The sequence below is a fragment of the Symphodus melops genome (assembly GCF_947650265.1).
Source record: "Symphodus melops genome assembly, chromosome: 6".
NCBI lineage: Eukaryota > Metazoa > Chordata > Actinopteri > Labriformes > Labridae > Symphodus > Symphodus melops.
In genome coordinates, this window is record NC_136696.1 from 24287734 (window position 1) to 24309669 (window position 21936).

The 21936-nt window shown below is 40.0% G+C and overlaps 1 protein-coding gene across 1 annotated transcript; it reads right to left on the reverse strand.

Moving 5' to 3' along the window:
* Window positions 1-599: 599 nt before the first annotated feature.
* On the reverse strand, window positions 600-21142 carry snx33 (sorting nexin 33). The gene is made up of 2 exons (XM_079346135.1): window positions 18824-21142; window positions 600-3541 (listed from the first exon to the last, which is right to left on the reverse strand). Exons 1-2 carry the CDS (start codon window positions 20253-20255, stop codon window positions 3288-3290), a joined length of 1686 nt encoding a protein of 561 aa, XP_079202261.1. The 5' UTR covers window positions 20256-21142; the 3' UTR covers window positions 600-3287.
* Window positions 21143-21936: the final 794 nt, after the last annotated feature.

The following is a 21936-nucleotide window of genomic DNA, read 5'->3' on the forward strand; positions in this document are numbered from 1 at the left end:
TCATGGCAGTCCATCCAATAAGTGTTAACATATTTCTGTCTGGACACTCAGACAAATGTCTGCCATGGCGTTACCATGGTTCAAAACACAGTAAAATATGTAGTCTGGTCAAAACACAGACATGATAGATATAACAGATTGTCTTCTTCAAACCAAAACCTTGGATCTAGCACATCTGGCTGCATGTGCACATGCGTCTTTGTCTAATTTACTTTGCTGTAAATCACTGTGTCACTATGTTTATAAGTACACGTAAATTGGGATAACAGCTCCTGGCTGATCTTGTTTGGATCATATTCAGGACAAACTGACTCTTTGTGTAATCGCATCCTGTTCAGAAATATCAGTATCAGTTATGGATAGAGTAAAACAATAGTTGGAATAAGACAAAAACAAAGGCCTATTGCATAATGGGTTTCTTTTTGTACACTTTAGATGGGAGGAATGAGGAACATTAAAAAATAAAGATGATGCACATCTTCCAACTATAAAACTGAATACTACACCGTCGAGATGCAATGCATGTTTGGAAATCCGATAAATAATGCTTGAAATGATGAATATTCCTGTTATAAAATTCCACAAAGAAGAGAAAGACAGAAAGTGATCTCCATCATTGCTTTTATTAAGACCTTTTTATGTCCCCTTCCCTTTAATCATTTGACAAATCACTTACTGCAAATCCACATCTGTTATTTCAGAGATTGAAACTCAAGCACAGACTTCCTGAAACTCCCCAGGTCACACATTCATGTAAAGAAACAGTCACTTGTGTGAAATGCCTGGCATTTAACTTATCATGCAGCTTTGGAACATGAGAGGAAAGTGTCGTTATGAAACCTGATTAGAGCTGCAAGCACTTCTTCGAATGTTTCTTTTTTTAGATTCTCCTTTGCACCTTGCATGTTTTCCTTTTGCCAAAATCTCTTTGCCTTGTCCTTTTTTTTGTTTATTTTTTGGAATGTTTCTTTACTTGTTCCAAATGAGCTCTTCACATTTACTCAAAACAGATTTGAATACAAAACCAGAAAGCACATTTAAGTTCACAACCAAACAGAGTAAAAAAAAAAAAAAAAAGGAAGCCCGGTAGAAAATGTCTTGACTTCTTTGGTCTCGGAGTAACTGCAACAGGGTTCAAATGCAAACAGATGTATAAAAAGCAAAGGTTTCTTCAAAAATAAACCAATGAAAACAACAACAGCATATTTAGACAGCAAAGGGTTAAAGGCTGCAGATGTGGATAGAACAGTACCAGTCCTTTCTGAGTCACACACACACACACACACAGAGACACAAACACAGCCTTATTTGTTTACTGAAAAATGTGCACTCTGAATCAGCACATCTTTATTTTTGTAGAACCATAATAAATTTTGCAACTTCAACTTCTGAAAAACAAAATGAACTTTTTTATTTCTCATGCTTCCACAAACACACGATTCAAAGATCAAACCCTTTTAAGTCACAATGAAGAATCAATCCCGACCAGTTGGCAAATTAACTCTGGGAACAATAAGAAGCGTGTCAGGCTCACAAAATCCTCGTCTACACCACTTGAGGTAATGCTAATAAATGCAACAGACTCCAAATAAAACCTCTTAGGTTAACAGGACTCTAAAGATAGTCTCGTCCAACCGCATGTTTCCAAAAAGTGTTTTTTTCTTGTTAAAGTGAATGAGTAATGTTACTGGAACAACTCTTATAAAGTAATAAACACTCAAAACTGAAAAATGAGAAGACGAATCGTCAGTCACCCAAATCTCATTTCGAGGGGAACATTTTCTTCACTTCCTGTTAAACTATACATAAGAGTCACTTAATTGTGATCACAGCTGGAATAATTTTGGGTACATTTTCTCTTTTCTTTCTTGCAGAGTGCAAGACGAGTACATCAATACTGCCTGTAAGACATTTCAAGCTTGTTAGCTTAGCTTAGCATGAACACTGGAAACAGAAAGGGAATAGCTTGCCTGGCTCTGCAGACGCAATAATCTCTGCCTTCCCTCATTTTGAAAATTTAACTGTTGGATGGTGAACTGTCACTTTATTTCCCGTCTTTATGCTAAGCTAAGGGAAGCTACGCTAAACAGCTGCTGGATGTAACATTATATTGAATATACAGGAAATCAAATATGTATTTGAGAAAAATATATAACTCCTTTAAGTTACTGGTGTGGTACAGAGATCATTTAAATGGTACAATAGTTTTAAAGTGCTTGATGTTATCCTTAAATCCTGTTGTTTTTAAACCCACCATGCATCAAACCCTAACCTCTAGTAAAAAGAAGGGTTTGGTTTTGTATCAAGTCAATGTTTGAATGTAAGTACCTGACATCCTTCCTTGATGTTCTACCAGTTAATCCACTTTAACCATCTTGTACTTTTCCTTCCAGTTAGCCAGACAAACCTGCTGCCACAGACAACGATTTCTTTTTTTTGGGTGTGTTTTCCACTGTGGAAAAGGGAACTGATCAGCACAGCCATAGACTCACTCTCGCACATAAACGCACACTCCCACAGTTACTGGAACAACAAGAACATGTGCAAACTTGTTTCTACATACAATTCATTCCTATCAAACACAAGCCATGCTACAGACAACTCGTCTATTTTAAATAACGCCACCAGAAAGCCTCTGTTTCTTAAAAGGCACTTGCTGCATGAGATAAAGAAAATAACTGAGCTGATTTACATGATATCAGTGAGTCCTCCACGTCAACACAAACATTTTTTCCTTGGACTACGACAAATCAGAGACACTGACATGTTGTTTTATGACCAGAACACTTAATTTTATGGATCGTTGAAGAAATGTTAAATCAAGTAATTTGAATCAGTCCCAGCAGAAGCCAAAGTGCATGATGTCAGAGGGAAGGGGACAATCTCTAAACAGAACCCGTTTTGTGGCATGTTACACTATAAAAACCAACAACTAAAGTTTTACTATGAATTTGAAACCTATATTGTTATTTTAATGGTAAAAACATCTTAAATTATGTAAAGTAAACAATATGCTGTCATACTGTCCATGTGATGTGTATATCGTGAATTAAAGGTACAGTAGGTCTTTAAAAAGAAAAAAAAAACATGACTTTGAATCCATCAAAGTGAAAGACTGACTGGCTTCTTATGTCTTTCTGATAACTCCTGCTCCATTTACCTGCAAGTCTTTTGAAACAAATCCAAACATGACCAACGCAGAACACCTTTATAAAACAGTTTTCTACTTTCTACTTTTTTTCCGTCTGTTTTTTTGGCATCTTGAACTGGGCAGCAGTTCGTCGTCCTCACAGACAGTCGTACATGCGCAGCGTGCGCTCCAGTTGCTGGACGATGCGCTGGTAAAAGGCTATCTGCTCCTTGAGGTAGGCCTGCATCATGTCTTTGAAGTCCACCTCTCGCCGCTGATGGAAGTGGCTCATCTCCGCCTGAAGGGCAAACCCAACTGTCCGGCAGCGTTTCCTGATGCCGTCCGCCTCGTCCTGGTCCATCTTCCCTTCGTCACTCATCCGCTGGCTCTCCTTCACCTTGGCAAAAGCACCTTTGGATGAGACAAGAAGAGATATGAACGTTAAGACAAATTAAGACAAACAGATTATTAAAGCCAGGCGAGACACCAATCTGAGAAAGCTTGTTCCAAAACAAAGTTGAACCTTTCACTCATGGACACGGACTTAGTCTGCTGTCTGTTGGACAGTCAGATGGCAGTTAGCTTGTGCTAGCATGCTGTAGCTTGAAGTGTAGGCACAGACAGTAAATGTACACAATAAACTCCTGCAGTGAGTATGAGCTTCAAGGGATGATGAGCCCAGGAGAGGAGGTGTCCCAGTTTGTCCCAAAAAATCTTGCTGACTCCACCTTTAAGGTAAACTCTAATAAAGTACATCAGTATAAAATATAGATCACTATAGGCTCATCAGTCGTGACTGAAAAGATCTAAAATGTGTCTCTGATTTTCACAATAATTCATAACAAAAGTTGTAAGAAAAGTTAAATATAGTCCTCAAGGTTTTTTTTGGCTCTTTAAGGTGGTCTGTGTATTTCTGTATGTCGCACTATAAGAAAAATGACTGCTACAGTAATGCTATGTAAACATCACCTCCACTCAGCACTCAGCAGTTAAAACCGACATTGTAAATTTTGACTCCAGTATTAACTACAGCAGAGCTGCACACTTTATAGGTAAAGCAGTGAACAAACCACACAATTACTTTTTGTTTCATTGCATACCAAACGTCTAGTTTCAGTGCAAAGCCGACCAGTTGTAACCACATTCATCCAGACTGCCATGACGTCACTTTCCAGAGAAAGAACATGGCAGCCTGATGGCATGTGGCCACGCTGCATTTCCCATCAGATCACTGAGACATGCTGCGACGCAAACCAAAAAGAAGACAGACGTCAGTCACACATCAGGTAGATAAGCTAGGAAGGGTTGGGACGAGCTGGTGTTTCAGGTATCCGCAGCAGGGTTCAGGTTTTATCCATTAACTGTATCTGTGACTTTTATGCCGCCCTGGATTTTTGTATGAAATTCCTGGCAGAAGTCTGGGAAAGCATGAACAGCACTTCCAGTCTGTTCCAGCGAGGAGGCGTGCGGGCTTCAGTCTGTGGTGCTGACCTACATTCATGTGTTCTGTTTTCCACATGAGAGGAGAATATGCATCAGCAGATAGCAAGTCTGTGGGACATAAAGGAAAGGCGCTGTGTGTGTGTGTGCGTGTGTGTGTGTGTGTGTGTGTGTGTGTGTTTGTTTGTTTGTGAGTAGAGCAAAGAATTATGGGGGGTGGAACCAACATATTTGGGTTATGGCTATAATGCAAAATCTCAACCAAAGGAAGGACTCGCTCATCCTTGCAGTTATATCTGATGTCTAGAATTATGCCGAACTATATGAATGCTGCAAAAACGACAAACATATTACAATTTAATGAATTTAAAATGCACAACTGGTTAGACCAAATTCTTTCGAACAAACTCAGACCATATTATCACAAAGACAGCGTGATGCGCTCTTCCTGCTGCTATATGCGCTCTCTTACATGATGCAACCTTTAATATTTAAGCGGCAAAACACAAGCTTGAAAAATATCAGATGAAACAAGCCGGGCTCTATAGATCACATTTCTTCCATCAAAATTCCATCTTATCTTCATCTTGGAGCTAATTCTGCAAACAGGAGGTCCAACCGTTGCATTAAAGCTACAAACACAAGCGACGAAAAAGAAAAAGAAAAAATGTGGCAAAATAAAACAGACTTTTCACAATGCTTTTGTTGTCTAAAACTTGATTCCTCTCAAAACAAAAAGAGCTAAATGTGCACGCCCCAAAAACAGGTCTGCTGTCCAACATAAAACTATGATTTAAAAGCTGCAAATGAATTGTGCACTGAATATTAACGAGGTGTTGCAAAATTCTACATAGAAAATGAATGAATAAATATAACCAACTTCCTTCCAAAAACGTGGAACCAAAGAAAGCTTGATGTGCTCTCCTTGTAGATATTCTGCTCACATAATGCAGACTTGGAAAGGAAAGGAGGGGAAAGGGCAAGGACATCTTTTCTGCAATCAAACACCAGAACATGTTAAGATCAGAAAATGCTAAATCGTCTTACACTGGAGACCTGATTGTTCTGTTTCTCACAGCTAAATCAGCTTGTAATTTAAAAAAATAAAAAAATAATTCCCACAGCTCTGTGATGCACGGCCAGTGGTGTGGAAAGTCACCAGATTTGTTTATCTTGCCCAACCAGACTGGCTACCGCATGTTTTATGGCTCTCTCTGTAAGACAGAATCAAACTATTTCAGCTTCATGAGTCTGTGCTGCGTAGATATTAGTGCTCTGTGGAGGATAAAGAAAGAAGGAGAGCAAAGGAGGCTGCAGAGTTTCTGCAGGGTTCACCAACTTACACAACATCTGTTTTATATGGAAAATATTAACTACACTTTTAATAATTATACCTCCCAAAGAATCACAGTAAAGTTAAAATCTAATTGTCACAGTATGTTCACTGTTTCATTTGTCATGGTATCATCTTTACATCAGAGTACCTGGGCTCACAAGTGAGGACAAAAAACAGATGAACTGGCAGAGAAAAAAATTATTAGTAATTCTATTCAAAGATTAACAAAATAAATACACACAAAAAAGCAGGTTAAAGGGCTGAATAATGTGCAAGATTGCTGCACAAACAGACCGCACACTCACACAAAAACATGTAAGTGATATTTAAATGTTTTAGATAATTTTGCATCTCTCGTTTTTGCCAAAATGGACGCTCGTACTTTATGAACTTGCAAGCTACAGGAGCAAGCCATCCTTTTAGCTACACGGCTGTTGATGCTGACTTAAACTCCGCCTCCTGCACATATACTGTATGACATGCAAAAATCTAATGTATTCTTTATGATTATGTAACTTGTCCTGACATGCCCTTTTACTTCTGGATTTCAAAGTTTTGGTTGGCTTTAGTTTTCAAGACCTGCAGATACAACACTACAGCATGCGTGCATTTCAGATAGAGAGGGAGAAAAAAAAATACAAGGACAGTAGATTAAGTATGACCTCAACCCCCCCTGGGCGTCTTAACTCATGCATCTGCTAGATTCCCCATTCTCCCTCCCAGGCTTTCGTGCTGGGCCCGAGGTCACTGCACGATGAGTTCAGGAAGTTGGTCCTCTAAATCCATCTTGTGTCTGTTTAACATGTAACCTGAGAGAGGAAGTGAGTCTTTCAGTTATTTGTGTGTTAAGCAGACATGGTGTTTGTGTGCTCGTATTTCTGTATGAGTAGTGATGACATTTCCCCAAATGTGCTCCTTTTCAGCAAAGCCAGCATTACATTTCTGCACAGTGTGCACATTATTTCAAGGTCTAAACATCTGCAGCACACTGCCGTTTAAAGACAAGTGAATATAATTCTCATCTGGAGCCATGGTCCCCATTCGTAGCTAATTAAATCCTTCTTTTGGTTTCACCATAAAACAAAGGGTTTGGGGGCTCTTAAGTTAAAGCTAGTTAGTGTAAATTGTCCGACTGTGAAGTGTATGGAATGCATCAACAACATGGACTGATAGGTGTTTTTCTGGCTCTCTGAATAGTAGTCAGTGCTTTAAGCTTTTAGAAAGACAATATTAACTACATTTCCAAAACAGAAACATGAAAACGTCTTTGGGTGAAGTGGAATGACCCGACCATAATAAGTCATAATAAGATCCTTCAAAAGTTGCACTTTCTCTTAGAGGTTAAATTTGAAAAAAGAAAAAAAAAAAAATTACTGTGCACTGCTTCTGAATCCTCTCGAGGTCTGCGAGTTTGTGTATGAGTGGGGAAGGGTGACACATTACTGGGTTAAAATGTGAGAGCATAACCACCAGTATGAAATGACTTCACTGCTCCAATGCAAACCACAAACACACAACACCCCCGTTTTTCTTAAAGACTTGGACCCGGGCTACAGCTCGCTCGCTCTCTCTCTCTCTTCCAAAGCAAAAGAAAAAAATATTTGGCAGGTAATGATATGACGTTTGCAAATCTAAGATAGGAAGTGGTTTGGAGAACCAAGTGGCTGAAACAGCCATAACTGAGGTATATTATATTCTTAAAATACAAAGTAATTTATAAACTGCCAGTAGATAATATTCAAAATGCTTACATGTCCAAATACTGCCTACTCAGAGTGACTCTATCCACAATCCTATCTCTACAATAAAGGCACAAAACGTTGGGGGGGGGGGCCCTTAATATAATGGTAGGGGAAACACTACCTTATAGGAAGGATAAGTATGGCAGATCAGTGGATGTTGCAGGAGACAGATGAGTGAACAGAAACATTTTTCAACTGAGGACAAACAAGGTTTGTCACCACAAACACTGGCCATTAGTGAAGGGTTCTGAGTGTGAGTGTGAGTGTGTGTGTGTGTGTGTCTGTCTGTGTCAAGCACAGCAGTGAACTAATGACACATTTGTCCTCTTTTAACCCCTTGAAGAACAAAATGAGCTAAACAAAATGCCTTTCTATGGAAACATACTGATGTTAAAAATATATGTTTTCTTAGCTGAGGACTTTTTGGTGACATCAGGAAACCTAACCCTGTCTTATGAGTCAATGTGAAATGAATCAGGCCATGCCAGAGGCTTTATAACTGTGGTGCTTTCAGATTGTCAGTTGAAGGTGCAGGATACTTGATCCCCTGTTACACCTTGTGTGAAATGTGTAACATAAACAGAATGGTGGGGCAAGTGATGGCAATGTGTCGGCCTAACAATGGAGTTGGCCAGTTGTGACTGTGTGTGTGTGTGTGTGTGTGTGTGTGTGTGTGTGTGTGTGTGTTTATGAAGCTGCCACTGTGTGCTCAGACGCAGTTTTTCTTACAAATCCAAAAATTAAATGTCATTATGGATGCAAGTATGCATGTAAAGGCCAAGTATGACACTGGAGGGTTAGCTAAGTCAGTCGTCCCCTGAACTCCTTAGCAAAAGATTTTTCTAAATAGCTAGCAAAAAAGCTTGACTAGCAAGCAAACAATTACTGAAATATCTCAACTGGTATGAGTCTTATATGATTTTGTTATCCTAGATGTTTCTTGTCAGATAAGTTGTTCAACAAACACAAAACTGTGTCTTAAATGTCTGCATTCTTCATTGTCATTACATTTCAGACAGAATACAGTTTAATCTAACTGGATTGTCAAAATCAGCTAATGAGCAACAACATCGTCCTCCATTTTCATCAACAAGTAGTCTGAGCTAGTTGTTTAGCTAGCTAACTTTTCTGACTTTGACATTTAAAATCTTCCTTGGGCAGTATCAAAAAGAATCAATCCATCTACGATTTGAAACAATTGGTCCTACTAAAAAGACAGAATGCAGAAGGATGAGAAAGAGAGAAGAGGACAAAAGGATTGAAAACAGGACAGGACATTTGTAGAAACTCTGAAAATGAGGGAGGGTTTAAAAAAAGGGAGGAGAGGAGAGGGTCAAAAGGACTCTTCTGGCTCACTGGGGGTTTAAAAGCCTCAAGTATACACAAACATGGAAAAACCCTACTGCTGAGTAAGCTAACAGCATAAGAGTTTACAGCAGCCACTCACATACACAGATAAAAACAGGGCTTGAGTTTATGTCCTTAGTTGGAATGTGCTCAACTGATTCTATTCATCTCAAATATCCTTTGTCAATCTCTCTGCAAGCTTGATTTTTACTTAAAGGGGATGGGATAGGCTACTGACGCAAATTTTTCCAATACTTTCGTTTTTGTTTTTTTTCGACTTCAGGGATGAGGAATGTACAAAACAGAACCACCCTCTTTAGTTGCATGGGAAATTAGTTACCAGAAATGTTTAATCTGTGGCCGGGCAACTTCTATTGCACGCTCTTGATTACTTTGTAGACATCAACATCTTTGTTTTTTGCAACTGTTACACTTGAAGAAACAAGACATGAAGTTTCCTACAAGCTCGAAAGCTCTATGGTGCAGATTTTTTTTAATTAAAGCCATGCAAAGAAATGTTCAACAGATGTTAGACGAAGAGGCTGATCTACAACTATTGTACACTTGTTTTTTATTACTCCACCCTCTTGTCTGACATGTTCTTATCAAATGGAGGAATACCCTCAACACTGGTGTTTATCAACTGGTGGGGCGATACCCAAAAGTGGGTCGCAGCACAATTTTGATGTGTGCCTGGAAAAAATAATATTCTAGAAAAGTTTCTTTTGTTTTGTTCTGTCACATTTTGCACTGTGTGGTGTCCAAACTGCACAATTTTTCACTGAGTAAATCTGATTGGTTGAAAAATATCTGAAATTTAGGTCGAGATTTTTCATGAAGGAGTTGGTGGTGGGTCCTGAGGCCAGACCAGATGAGAAACACTGCTCTTCATTGATCTTGAAGCGAAGAATAGGCCTAATTTATAACATTTGGAAAAGCTCTTGCTTACACACAAAACTCCTCTATGTAAGTATTTAATTTGTCCCTTTTCCGCTCAGGTTTCAATCCAACATTCTTACTGAATGAGGGCTGCAGTCACTGTACAATCAACAGTTGGACTGATTTTTGGATAAAAATACTTGGGATTTCCAGCTGCCATTTGTAAAAAAAAAAAAAAAGAAGAAGAAGAAGAAGAAGAGAAAGATGACAACATTCATTGTTATTTCTAGTCGTTCATTTGAACTCACACAGCCACACAAAGACATAAAATAAAATTTATGTCACTAAACATCAAGTAAAACAATGCAGCACCATTGATCAATGTGACAGAACTCCTTTTATATTACATTAAGCTTTGAGAGACATCCTTCAATCCCTCTGGGTCTTAATGCTTTGTACTCCAACTGTGACATTGCATTGAAATTTAACAGTATGACTTTTGTTATGTAACATTTGTATTATCCCCTGAGTGTTTGCTTTGGAACTAGTGTCTTTTATTTCGTGTTGCAATGACTTGGAAGAGGCAGAGAGCATCTGAAAATTACAAGATGTTCTTTTGATCAAAGATGTTCGCTGATGTTAGAATGTAAACTGGCCTTGTTGTAAAATTGAAATCCTCTCTGCAATGTGGAAAATTAACCTCAGTTGACAGTCAAATAAAATTAATTTCCAATGTCTTAACTTTTATGATCGCTAAGCAAATGACATCTTTTGAAACCGGAGAAGACAGAACGCAATGGACAATACTCTCCTCTAAAGGATGGGGGCTTTGTGCTTCTCTTGAGCTGCACTGGAGGTCTAGTGACGATGACTTAAGAACAATTCATCTCTGAGCTAACTGGCGTGCATGAAGCCAAGAATGAATGGATCAAAACACAAACAAATACAGATGGCATATATTTATTTTTTTCCATTTATTCATCACAATTCAAGTACTTGGAGAGTTAACCTCCAAAACCACTTTTCCTGTCAAGACCACTGAGGATTAAATCCTCTCCTAGCATGCAAAGCTGAGTAAGTGACTGGGTTCAGCCTACAAAGCTAAGACAAAAAGAACCATGTCAATAACAAACTGAAAACGGCAGTGCATGTAGACAGCATTATGATTGGCCATTTAAGAACATTGACACACCTGAGACCACAACAGTCCAATAATAAAGCTGTTACATCAACCATGTCTTTATCAGACACAGGACATCATAAGTATGCAGTCAGAGATACGTTTTAGCTTTGTTTTGGTCTCTACCGACTTAGTGCTAAATTGATCTGGCTTGGTAGTTGGTAACTCTTTTGACTGATTAAGCTGAAAATAGGATTTAATTTGCAGTGAGAACAAAATGTAAAGTTTGTGTTAACTCAAAACAAAATACTTGGCTAAAAGACACTTAAATTCCCATACAGTAGTCCTAATCATAAATTTAGGTTATTAATGCATGAGCATCATAGGCTTATGCATGCTGAAAGACAAATCATTGCATTGTTAATACTGCAACTTAAAGCTGCATATAGGGTGTTTTTAGCGTGTTGTGACATGGACTGAAATTGTAAGTAATTCCTCTGAAACTCCTTCAAAAGCAAACAAGCCCATAATCATAAAGATTGATTATTTCCTTGTAGTATTTTTATGTCCAAAACTGCACCTGTGGCGTAGGTGTTAGACCAAGTTTAACTGCTTGGTCTAACAGACAGCAAGGATAATTTTTCAAGGGAAAAAGCCACCAGGAAATATACATTACGAGATTACTTCCACACGATCTTAAAGCTCCTCACATGAGCTTGAAGTAACTTGAATTTAATCACTTTAAATGTTTAGCCATATGGTTTATGACTGTATTCAGCTCAAGAGGTTAGCTAGGCTACTATGCAACCTTTGGTACTCCAGTTATTGACTCTTTGTGACGCATAACTTTTCTGCCCCATGATACAGTGTAAGAGAGGTCTTAGACGTTGTTGTATGGAGATTTAAGTTCAAGATGTTTTAGTATCAGACCCCATCATAGACTGAAAGGTAACCTTTTTTTGTAAATTCTCTAAATCTTCTCAAGTCGTAGAGATTAGAAAACGACGTGGGAAAAACTGAAGCACCAATCTTTAATTTTTCACTTCTACCAAATCTGTCTTTCTTTTGCTTTTCCAGTCCAACACCGCTCATCCACTAAATCGGTGCTTCTTTAAGAAGGAGAAGGAGGCAGTGGTGTTAAAAACCGAGTTCTTGGAAACATCTGTAATCCCCTTCAGTGTGAAACAACAGTTCACTGGGCCAACACGGACAGGAATGCAGAAGCATGAGGGCAGACAGTGTGTGTGAAGACGAGAGCCGAGCCTGTGTTAAGATTTATGAGTAAACAAACAGCAGAGAGAAAACATTTGCTCTCCACAGTAACCAGAGTCAGAAAAAGGACTTTAGCTAACAAAATAACATACAATCAACATTCAAAAAGTGCCATACGTGGGATGCTGCACACTCCTGAAACCAAAGCCAGGTTTAACAGACTAAGGTTTGTCTATCTGCTGACAGTGCATCGTTTCCTTGTGTGCTGCAACCAGCGTAGGGAATGTTAATCTTTAACATGTTTGTCAGAAATGAAAAAGGAGCGCTGGCAAACACTCATAAACCCTCAAACCAAACACACAAAGTTGTCCCTTTGTGCATGCAGGTACCTTGCTAAATCTTGAAGTTAGACAACCTGGTGATCAAGCTCAAGATCTTCGGGGGATTTGGCTAAAACATTTCTTCAAAACTGCAAACAAAACGTCTTTTTATCTAAAACTGATAGAGCCTGCATGTGGTTTTGTAATGTGTTGCCACATGGAGGACAACTAAACTGTTGTCCAGATTAAAAGTCTGGCCTGCATGCAGGATGGCGTCCCAGGGGAGCTAGCTCATTCTTACTCTGAATAAAGCTCTGCTCTGGTGTGGATCATAGAGGGTTTTATCCCACTATCTCGAATGGCTGGAGGCTGAAACGGAGAGAAGACAAGGAGCACACTCTCTGTACTTTAAAATGCCTTCAAAATGTCAAGATCAAAGTAAAACAGCTAAGGTCTGGTGCATTTAAGTCAGGGAAAACATTCACAGTACGTTTGTAAATGTTCCAGATTTTAAACTCCAATTATTCCAATGGGGATATTTCTCACTGTCCCACAAATTGCAGTTCAATTGAAAGTACAATTTCTTCATCGTTTGGTTTTGTCCACAAGCATTTCTCAAAAATTGTTGCCTTACTTTTGGGGACGCAGGTGAAGCCAATCCAGACCTCAAGCTGAGCCAAAGACTCAGATTTCATTTTACATGCAATCGGATCGGATCAGAATGAGGTGGCGAACACACAGCGGGCGGCGGGTATCTATCGGGTTTCAATCTATCGTGAACTCCTTTGTGTTTTATCCAGAGCTTCAAGAGGTGGGTTTGTCTTGAATAACTACCTCTGTTGTTGCCAAATACAAAATCCACTGAACATGATATCTGCTTTAGGCTCACTAGTTCTGATAAAACTGCTTAGTAAAAACTATAACTGATTCAATCAAGCTATACAAAAATGGAAATATTCAGATTGTTCTCTAATAACATCCTCAAAAAAATCTGAGATGAGGCTTAGAATTTAATACCAACTGTGAAGACTATGGCGGTAGCTAGCTCTCTCCACAAAAGGTAATCAAGCAATAAGACCAATGCAGCTCTTGATGTTTGGGTCGTCTGATTGTGACTCAAAGAATTGAGCAGAATCCCAACAATGTTGGTTTGTTTGCAGAATTGTGCAATTTCTGTGGAAAGGTAAAACTGCACCTCAGTCAAATCAAAAAGTAAGTCCCAATACTTCAAGTTTAGATTTATACTTGTTTGTGTTTATACAAAAGAAGGCTCTTTACTACATTGGTCAGAAGACTATTGTGGGTTTGGGTCTCAAGTGGCTTTTTCATATTACCAAGAGGAGCATTGCTCACTTCATGATTATGTATGACAACCCAAATGAGTCTCATTAAACAGGAGACAGGAGACCAGGATAACCAACAAACAGGCTGTTTTATTGTAACGATCAGTGCAGTTGTAGTCAGCAAAGCTCACATCTGCCTCTCACACAAGAGGCCCTTTTATTCTGTTGCAGCTAGATGTGATTAACCCTTCAGATCAAGATTTTCTAATGTATTCAAACGAGATCAAGGTCTAATCATCGGATTAGCTTTGGAAGAGGTTCAAAGTACCCAGACAAGATTGATTCTGTCCATTATTGAAACAAGGGCAGCTGCCCAGACAGACAACTGTGGTACGGGTGTGTACAATGGGAAAGATAAAAGACAAAGATGTATGTGAAGAGGATAATAAAACAGAGGTGACGCTGTAGTGACAGACTGACATTCAGTTTGCGCAACAGCAAAGACCGAAAGAGACTAATCTGTCAAGTAAAAGCCAAAGGGAGAATAGGGATGTCTGGAGCACACCCTGACATTTTTCTGACATCACCCAAAAACCTCTCCTCCCAAGGTCCATTTTATCAAGGCCACATGCAACACCGCATCTCAAAGACAGCTAACATTCCTAAAGTTCACATGCTCACTGGGATCACTTTTAAAATAAAAAACAGCTCCTGCAGACCTCAGTGAATGGGGGGGGGGGATGAAGAGGAGGAGGAGTGCACCGGAAAAGGTCGACCTCAGTTCTGTGTGTTCTGAGTGTTGCCACAGCTGCGTCTGCTTCAGCAGAACACAAGTCACATCAAGAAAAGTGATCTGGACCGGCAGGCGAGACGCAGCAGAGGAAAGAAGGTCTCTGACTGCACAACAACACTGCTGAACGACCTCCTGTACTGAGTTAGTGTCTTTTGGCTCCGTTTACAACAAACAAGTCTCTTGTGATGACATTAACAAAATCGTGAATTATGCTGGTTACCTAGCAACATCATAATGTCAACAACTCTCCAGGAATGTAGTCTGGTCCATGACACCCTTTGTATTGGCAAAATGTATTCAAAACTTTTTCTCAAATTCATTCGCAAAATAATTAATGAGGCAGATTTTGTTAAAGAGCCATGTTAGCTTTTCACTCTACTATCATTTGTTCAGCGAAGCTAGCCCACTGCAACCTCAAGATCTATTTTTAGTCAACTCATCTAACACTCTGCTACAAACATGAGAAAATAAACCTCCAACATTGTTCTGCTACTACGTTAGTGTCGATAAAACGCTGCTAAATGTTGAAGCTCCTGTGAGGAGGTTTGAGCTGGAAGCTCTGTATGATTTATGACCACAAATCAGACCAGCACCAACAAGATTCAATATTTCTATATCTATATAATTAATGCCTGAAACTGCTGGTAGGTGTCAGATACATTCTGCACTTCACTGCTGGTTGTCTTGGCCAGGTCTCCTTTGGAAAAGAGGTTTTGAATCTCAATGGGACCAAAGTGGGTAAATATAATAAATAAAAAACCTGGCTCTTACACACTAATCTTTAATTGACAAAACATTTAATTTAAATGTTAGACCAATTAGTTTGAACTTTACATATGATATACTTGATATCTACATATCTGTATGATATTCTACATCCCAATCTAGTAAAGAATATGTACTCATTGTTTTAAACGCACGGGTATAAATAAAAATGAGCAACATGATGGCAAAAAAAAGCCCTGACTTATCTTCTCTTACATTAAGAGGAGTTATTTTTGACAAAAAGGGGCTCAAACTCCAACAACTGTTTTGTCTCTTCATATTTCAAAAGTTACAAAGTTCAAGTGAGGCTTTTCTGGGTCCGCTTGTGCAAATTAAAGACAGAGAGGACCATTTTTCTACTTCCCATAGAAAGCCAATCAGATATTTGTTTTTGGCTTTTCGTGCTCAAGCTTTTAGATATCCACCTTTGTCATCCAAATATAATGAGGAATTTCCTCTGTGGAGCTCCAAGTGTTGAAACATTACATTTCAGAACTGATTTCTCAACCAACTGAGAAACCAAAACGAGTATTTCCTTTGTATGTTGTGAGAGAACTTGCCGTTTAACATTAGTCAGATGGACCTTGTTTTTCTTATTTATATCTGGGTGGAGTGACTAAATGTAACAAGCTTAATTGTATCACAGATGACCTATGTTATAAGCAACTGGCAGTTTGTAGTAGATAACGTTGGCAGATAGCATTATTCCAGGGTGGTCACAGCCCTTTCCTTCCTACTGAACTTACTCCGATCAGCTGATATAGGATTTTTTTGTTGTTGTTGTTTTTTGACAGAGAGGAAGAAAGAGAGCTGAAGTAGAACACTGATAAGCCAGAGCTCTGACTTTCTTGGACAGAAACTTGACAAGAGTCACCATGAAAAAAGGGATCCAGACCTAAGTCGGGCTGACGTTCCACCATGGAAATCAATCATTGTGAACACGACTGTGGCAGAGTATTCAAATCAGGAATGTTACACAGTTACAGGAGTATGCTTCATGAATTTACATCAGTATAGTTACTGATTAAACTTCATTATACTCAATAACATGACAGTAAATAAACCTTGTGACTGTAACATCAGCTCGCAAAATATGTAAGCAGCAAATCTCAAACATCTGCCTCAAAGGTTAGAACTCGGCCCTGTTGGCGTCTGAGCTGTGATTCACAGTTTGGAGTGCAAACCAGATAAACCACTTGAGGAAATGTAATAACCCAAAGAAAGATCACCTGATTTGGTTTGTACACATTCACCTGTGAGAAGAAGGAGGATATTGGTAACTGAAACTCTGTTTCATCTGCTTCCTGCTCATTTGAGGATTAGGAATACAATGTCTAGTTTTCAAAGTATCTATATCTGGTTTATCTTGACTGGAATAAAATATCAGCCATTTGCCTTTAAGAATCAACAAATTACGAGAAACCAGGAAGGTGATGGAAAAAAAGAGATTTCAAGGGGTTACTACAGTCATGTTCTTGTTTACCAATCATGAATAATATGTTCAAAATGTGTTTGATCGTCGACAATACAGAACAAACTATCATCATAGGAAAGCCAAGGTTTTAACAAGATGTTGAATTTAGTGGATTGTGGATTAAACTAAAACAAGTGGCTGCTTAGACCTGTAATGACCACAGCCCAAACTCAAAGATTAAATAGTGTACCTGCCTGTCTACATTCCAAGCTGCCTAACTAGACATTCTGCCTTTTCACTTATTACATTCAAATGTATTTTCATGTAGGTAGCAAAGACAACTATGTGCATCTCTCTCCGCTCCACCACACTCACTAAATACTTAAATATCTCCAACTAAAGCCAGAGAAGTCCTTCATTTCTTTCGTGTGAGCTGACATGACAGACATGTTTACCCTTGCTACCACACACCTGCTGTTACATAAAGACATCTGTATAAGGAAGCAGGAATTGCTCATAAAAGCTCCTGTTGTGTTGCTCTATGTTCTGCTGATGCAATTACTTGTCGTAAACGTATTCTCTTCTTTAGGTCGATATCGCCTATTCATCTTGACTATGGTCGTTCGTGTTACATCGAGGGAGAATCGCTCCCATGATTCCCCATGATGCCAGCCTCAACATCATCTTTTGTTGTCGTTTAGATGACGAACACAACAACTTCTGCAAAGTCACGAGTTCATTATTCCTTCATATACTCCCATCGAAGTCGTGTTTGCACTGGTTGACAAAGTCCGTCATTGTTCTAAAAATCACATGTCAGAACACAGAGAATGGGACAGTGTATGGTAGGTGTGTTTGTGTGTCTTACAGGGTGGAGGTCACGGAGGTGGAGTTGTTCCCTCAGGATAACAATATGACCTAATACTCATCCAGACTCCCACTTACTAACACCAACATGTCTGTATGTGTTTTCATTGCTGGGTTTACACGGCGTACGTATGCATGAGTGTGTCAGCAGTATGCTGGAGGTGCTGGAGGCAGAGCCTGACCTGATCTGTCATCCAGAACAGAGTAACTGCAGCGATTGTGAAACAATTGTACTAATTGTTCCCATTAGTACACTCTGTGTATTATTCTTGACTATAACTGAAGCTTGTGAAACACTTTCTCATGTTTAGCTGCTGCCTGTCTCCACTGTTGGATTGTCCAGCACCATGCAAGTCAGTCTCATGTGGTTTTAAGTTGATGGTAGTTGTGTCAAAGCATTAAGGTTTAATGATGATCGGCATAATCCTTTGAGAGCCTTCTCCATTAAATAATGATATTGAGTATTCTTTGATGAATTGTGATTAATTTGACTCCTGTACTGTGACCTCAACTCTCTGCGAATGGACAATAACTTTCATTTCATGTGGAGTACTGCTTTGTGTGCAATCCTTTTAATATGATATACAGTACAACATATCAATACTGGGCTAAATTATGTGCAAGTGTTATACTTCTCTTTCATGTTCAATGACCACCTTTACAATTGGGATCAACTACTGTATGTTTTTTTTTTTAAAGTGCAACCTCCATGGGCAGTATATCTTTTCCATATTGGGCTTCAACATGTTCATCCCCATGTGCAATGTTCCTTCACATCACGTGCAACATCCTTTTTCTTTTCATGTCGTACTATTAGTGCGGTCGCGGCCTGGGTCTAGATTAAAGGGAACCTGGGTCTGTGTCTGAGCAGATAATGTAAAGTCATGCTTACCATACTCACTTACTTTACTTATTATAACCCTATTTCTACTTATTTAGACACTGTTTTCTCTGATTGGATGTTTGAGGTGGTACATGACTTTCCTTCAGGATTAAGGTTGGATTTATTTGATTTTCTAAGAAGGTCATTTGTAGACTGGTTAATCATTTTGCAGCTCTAAAACAGGAAGCTGTCACTGGACACGAACGAAGCTGCTGAAAACATACTCTGAGGTTTCATCTAATATCTCTCAAACAAACACACCACCACTGAAAATACTCATGGATGATTTTACCTTTCTGTAGATGAATGATGTCAGGGAAGTTGGCGAGCAGGCCTTGGTAGAGCGACAGCTTGTCCAGCATGAGGAAGAGGTCATACTTAGGTTGCTCGGCAAACATCTCGCCAATGTTCTCGTAGGTGCGGCCCGTATGGGAGATGGCGTTGTTGAAGGTGTCAGAACTGTGGGGGGGGTCCAGCATAAATGCCTGGCTGATAGACTGGAAGGCATTGCCCAGCCTCTGGAACTCTTTCCGGAAGCCGCCTAAGTGTTTACGGACCAGCTCCGAGGCCACATGTGTGAGCTGCATTACGCTGTCATCCATTTTCTTGGCGAAGGACTTGAAGGAGTCGATCCGCTCCTCTACATCCTGGAGGTCCTGGTGCTCGTTGGGGATTTGGAGGGTCAGCATGAAGTGTGCACCCACCATCTCATCCTTCTCTGCCCGTCGTTTGCCCAGTTTCCACTGCTTGTCGTCGGCACACATCAGAAAGTGCTCAAAGCCTTCGTACTGGGAGAGGACTGGGTGACTTGTCATGTGGTTCATCCAGAGTATTAACCGCCTCTTTCGCTTCTCGATGAAGTCTTCCTCAAACCGCCCAGTAGCCTGCTTCTCAGGCAGGTGAGGCACGGAGATCACAGTGAACTTGTGCAGCAAACGGTTGTACAGCCAGTCAAAGTGTTTGTAGCGTCTGTAGACGGGATGCCCAGTGTGACTCGGTGTGACCCGGTATGAAATGTACGTCTTGATGCCCTTGAACTTTGTCTGTTTTGTTGGGTCTTCAATGGAGCAGGAGAAGGGCTGGGGGCTCTCCTTCCATCCAGGCCCCAAGGGACCCATGTCAATAGTGTATGACTCAGCTATCTTTGCCATCATGGGTACATCACCCAACACAAACGCCTCGACCCCTGAACGGACAAAGCTGGAGAATCTGTTCAAGTTCCTGCCCACCATGCTGCCTTTCCTGGAGCTGGAGATGCTGTCCTGTCTCTCCATGTGTGGTTTTGAGCGGTAGTACACGTTGGGGTTGTTGGACAGTGGGCTTTGATTTGCATGTCCATTGGCCCCTGGGCTCCTGGTGTGGTCCGCATCATCCACCACCGTCGATCTGTCGTCCCAGTCATCCCAGTCGTCATCGTCGTCGTCATAGAAACTCTGCTGCAAATGCAGGGATGAGTTTGGGGTCGAGGGGAAATAGGAGGAGTCATTTCCTAAAGATCCTGCCGGGCTGATGGAGCAGTCAGTCACATTCGAGTTGGAGCGAGTGCGAATAATCTCCACATAGGAAGCAGGGAAAAGACCCCTCTCACCTCGGCTGTTCTCCCCCTGAAACCAGCCGTCCACCGAGTTCTCATCAAAGATCACCAGTTCCTCATTCTCCTTGATACTGATCTCCTCTTTGTTCTCACTTTGAAAAGTGTAGATTGCCTTGGCTTTCACTGACATCTTGATTCTCCAGCGGGTCCTAAAGCAACAAAACTCTACACGCACATAGTGCCTACTTTATAATGATGTTGCTGTCTGGATGCATGCTGTTTTGGAAACATCTGACACAAGCTCACTTTAATATTCAAAACACACCTCAAATTACATGGCAGCTGTTGGATCAGGTGTGCAACAGCACAGCATATCCCATGCAAATTTAATGATCTTACTTAGTAAACAAAGGCGAAGTCAACAGTTGTGTAAAGCCATTTCTGCCATCTGCCAGAATAAAGTCTAAAATGTGTCTACGGTGAGCACTAGCATCCTCAGCCCATTGAGGCTCTTGCTCTATTGTCTCTCATTAATCGTAGGCTGACTATTGTGCTTTAAAGTCTAACCCTAACTTTAAGCAATGAAGGATCTAAATCACAATAAGTCCCACATGCAGACTCTAACGATACCTCCGTTTACATAACAAACACAACAGGTTCAAAAAAACAAATCTGGTTTCACCAAAGAGCTCCTCTAAAAGAAGTGCCGGTGGGTTTAATCCTCAGAAACTGAACTGCAACCTCACGTTGTTCACTCATGGGACACTGGATTCTTAAAAACCCTCCTCGCTGCAAATATTTCCAAGACAAAGCGAGCCGGCGTGAAGAAAAACACAGAAGGATGCGTAATGGTATCCCTGTGCATTGTTAGCCTGATCCGCATTCCCTCAGTCTGAAACTTTGCTGCCTTTTCCTTGTAAACAGGTTCCTGCGCATCTTCCTTCAGTCGATCCTGAAAAGTGATCCAAAAAAAACAAACCAGCCTCCTCCTTCACAGTATGAGGACACAGCGCGGCTATGTGTTGTTTCTTTGGATTATTCCTGAGCGCGCTACAACAAAGTAACTCTTTCCATGACGTTAGGGTCGGACAAACTGAAGGCAACTTCGCCTTTTTTTTTCATCAGCTCCTTTATGTTCTGAGAGCGCGGAGACACTGACTCGACACCGCCCTCTGCAGGACACACAGAGTATAACCTACAACATCAAGTAAAACTCGTTAATGTAGAAATAGTCCGTGTCCTGTTTGTTTTATGTGATAGCCTCAACAGCTTGATTTTAACCAACCATTTAATCCCGCCTTAGATTCATTATGATAAAGACACCAATATAACGCCACTGCAAAAAAAATATATAGCCTATATTGCATACTTCAAGTATCATTTCAATACATAACTCGTCGTAATGTGTTGTCATTCAACATGGTATTTTATTGCAGTAGGTATTAAAAACGAGTCCAAAGTGCAATTAGACATTCAAACAAAGCACACAAACACACAACTAGAGAAATATTGACAGTAAAGTGCAAAATGTTCAAGTATTTGAATACAAATGGCTCTGTAGCCTCTTTTTTTTTTCAACAAACAATAATTGTGCCTTCATTGCTTTAATGTAGCCTATTAATCTTACCAACGGTATGTAGGGCTGTTTTTAAAATAGCTCTCGACAAAGCTGCAAAAAGGTAAATCCATATATCTTAAAGTCCCAATAATACACAGACTGAACACCTGAAGGGGTCAGTCCTCATTATTTTTTACTTTTACTGTTGTTACTAAGAGCACAGTGGTGTAGTTTATTCTCCACAGGGTAGATGTGCATTTCTAAATCCTCTCTGATTTACACCATGATAGATGGACTATTCAGTAACGTGCTG

Bases quoted from the DNA above. Each gene is read 5' to 3' on its own strand.
- snx33 (XM_079346135.1), bottom strand. From the start codon at position 20,255: ATGTCAGTGAAAGCCAAGGCAATCTACACTTTTCAAAGTGAGAACAAA. The intron at 3,542-18,823 runs GTAAAATCATCC...TCTCATCCAAAG, and splicing joins CATCATTCATCTACAGAAAG to GTGCTTTTGCCAAGGTGAAG.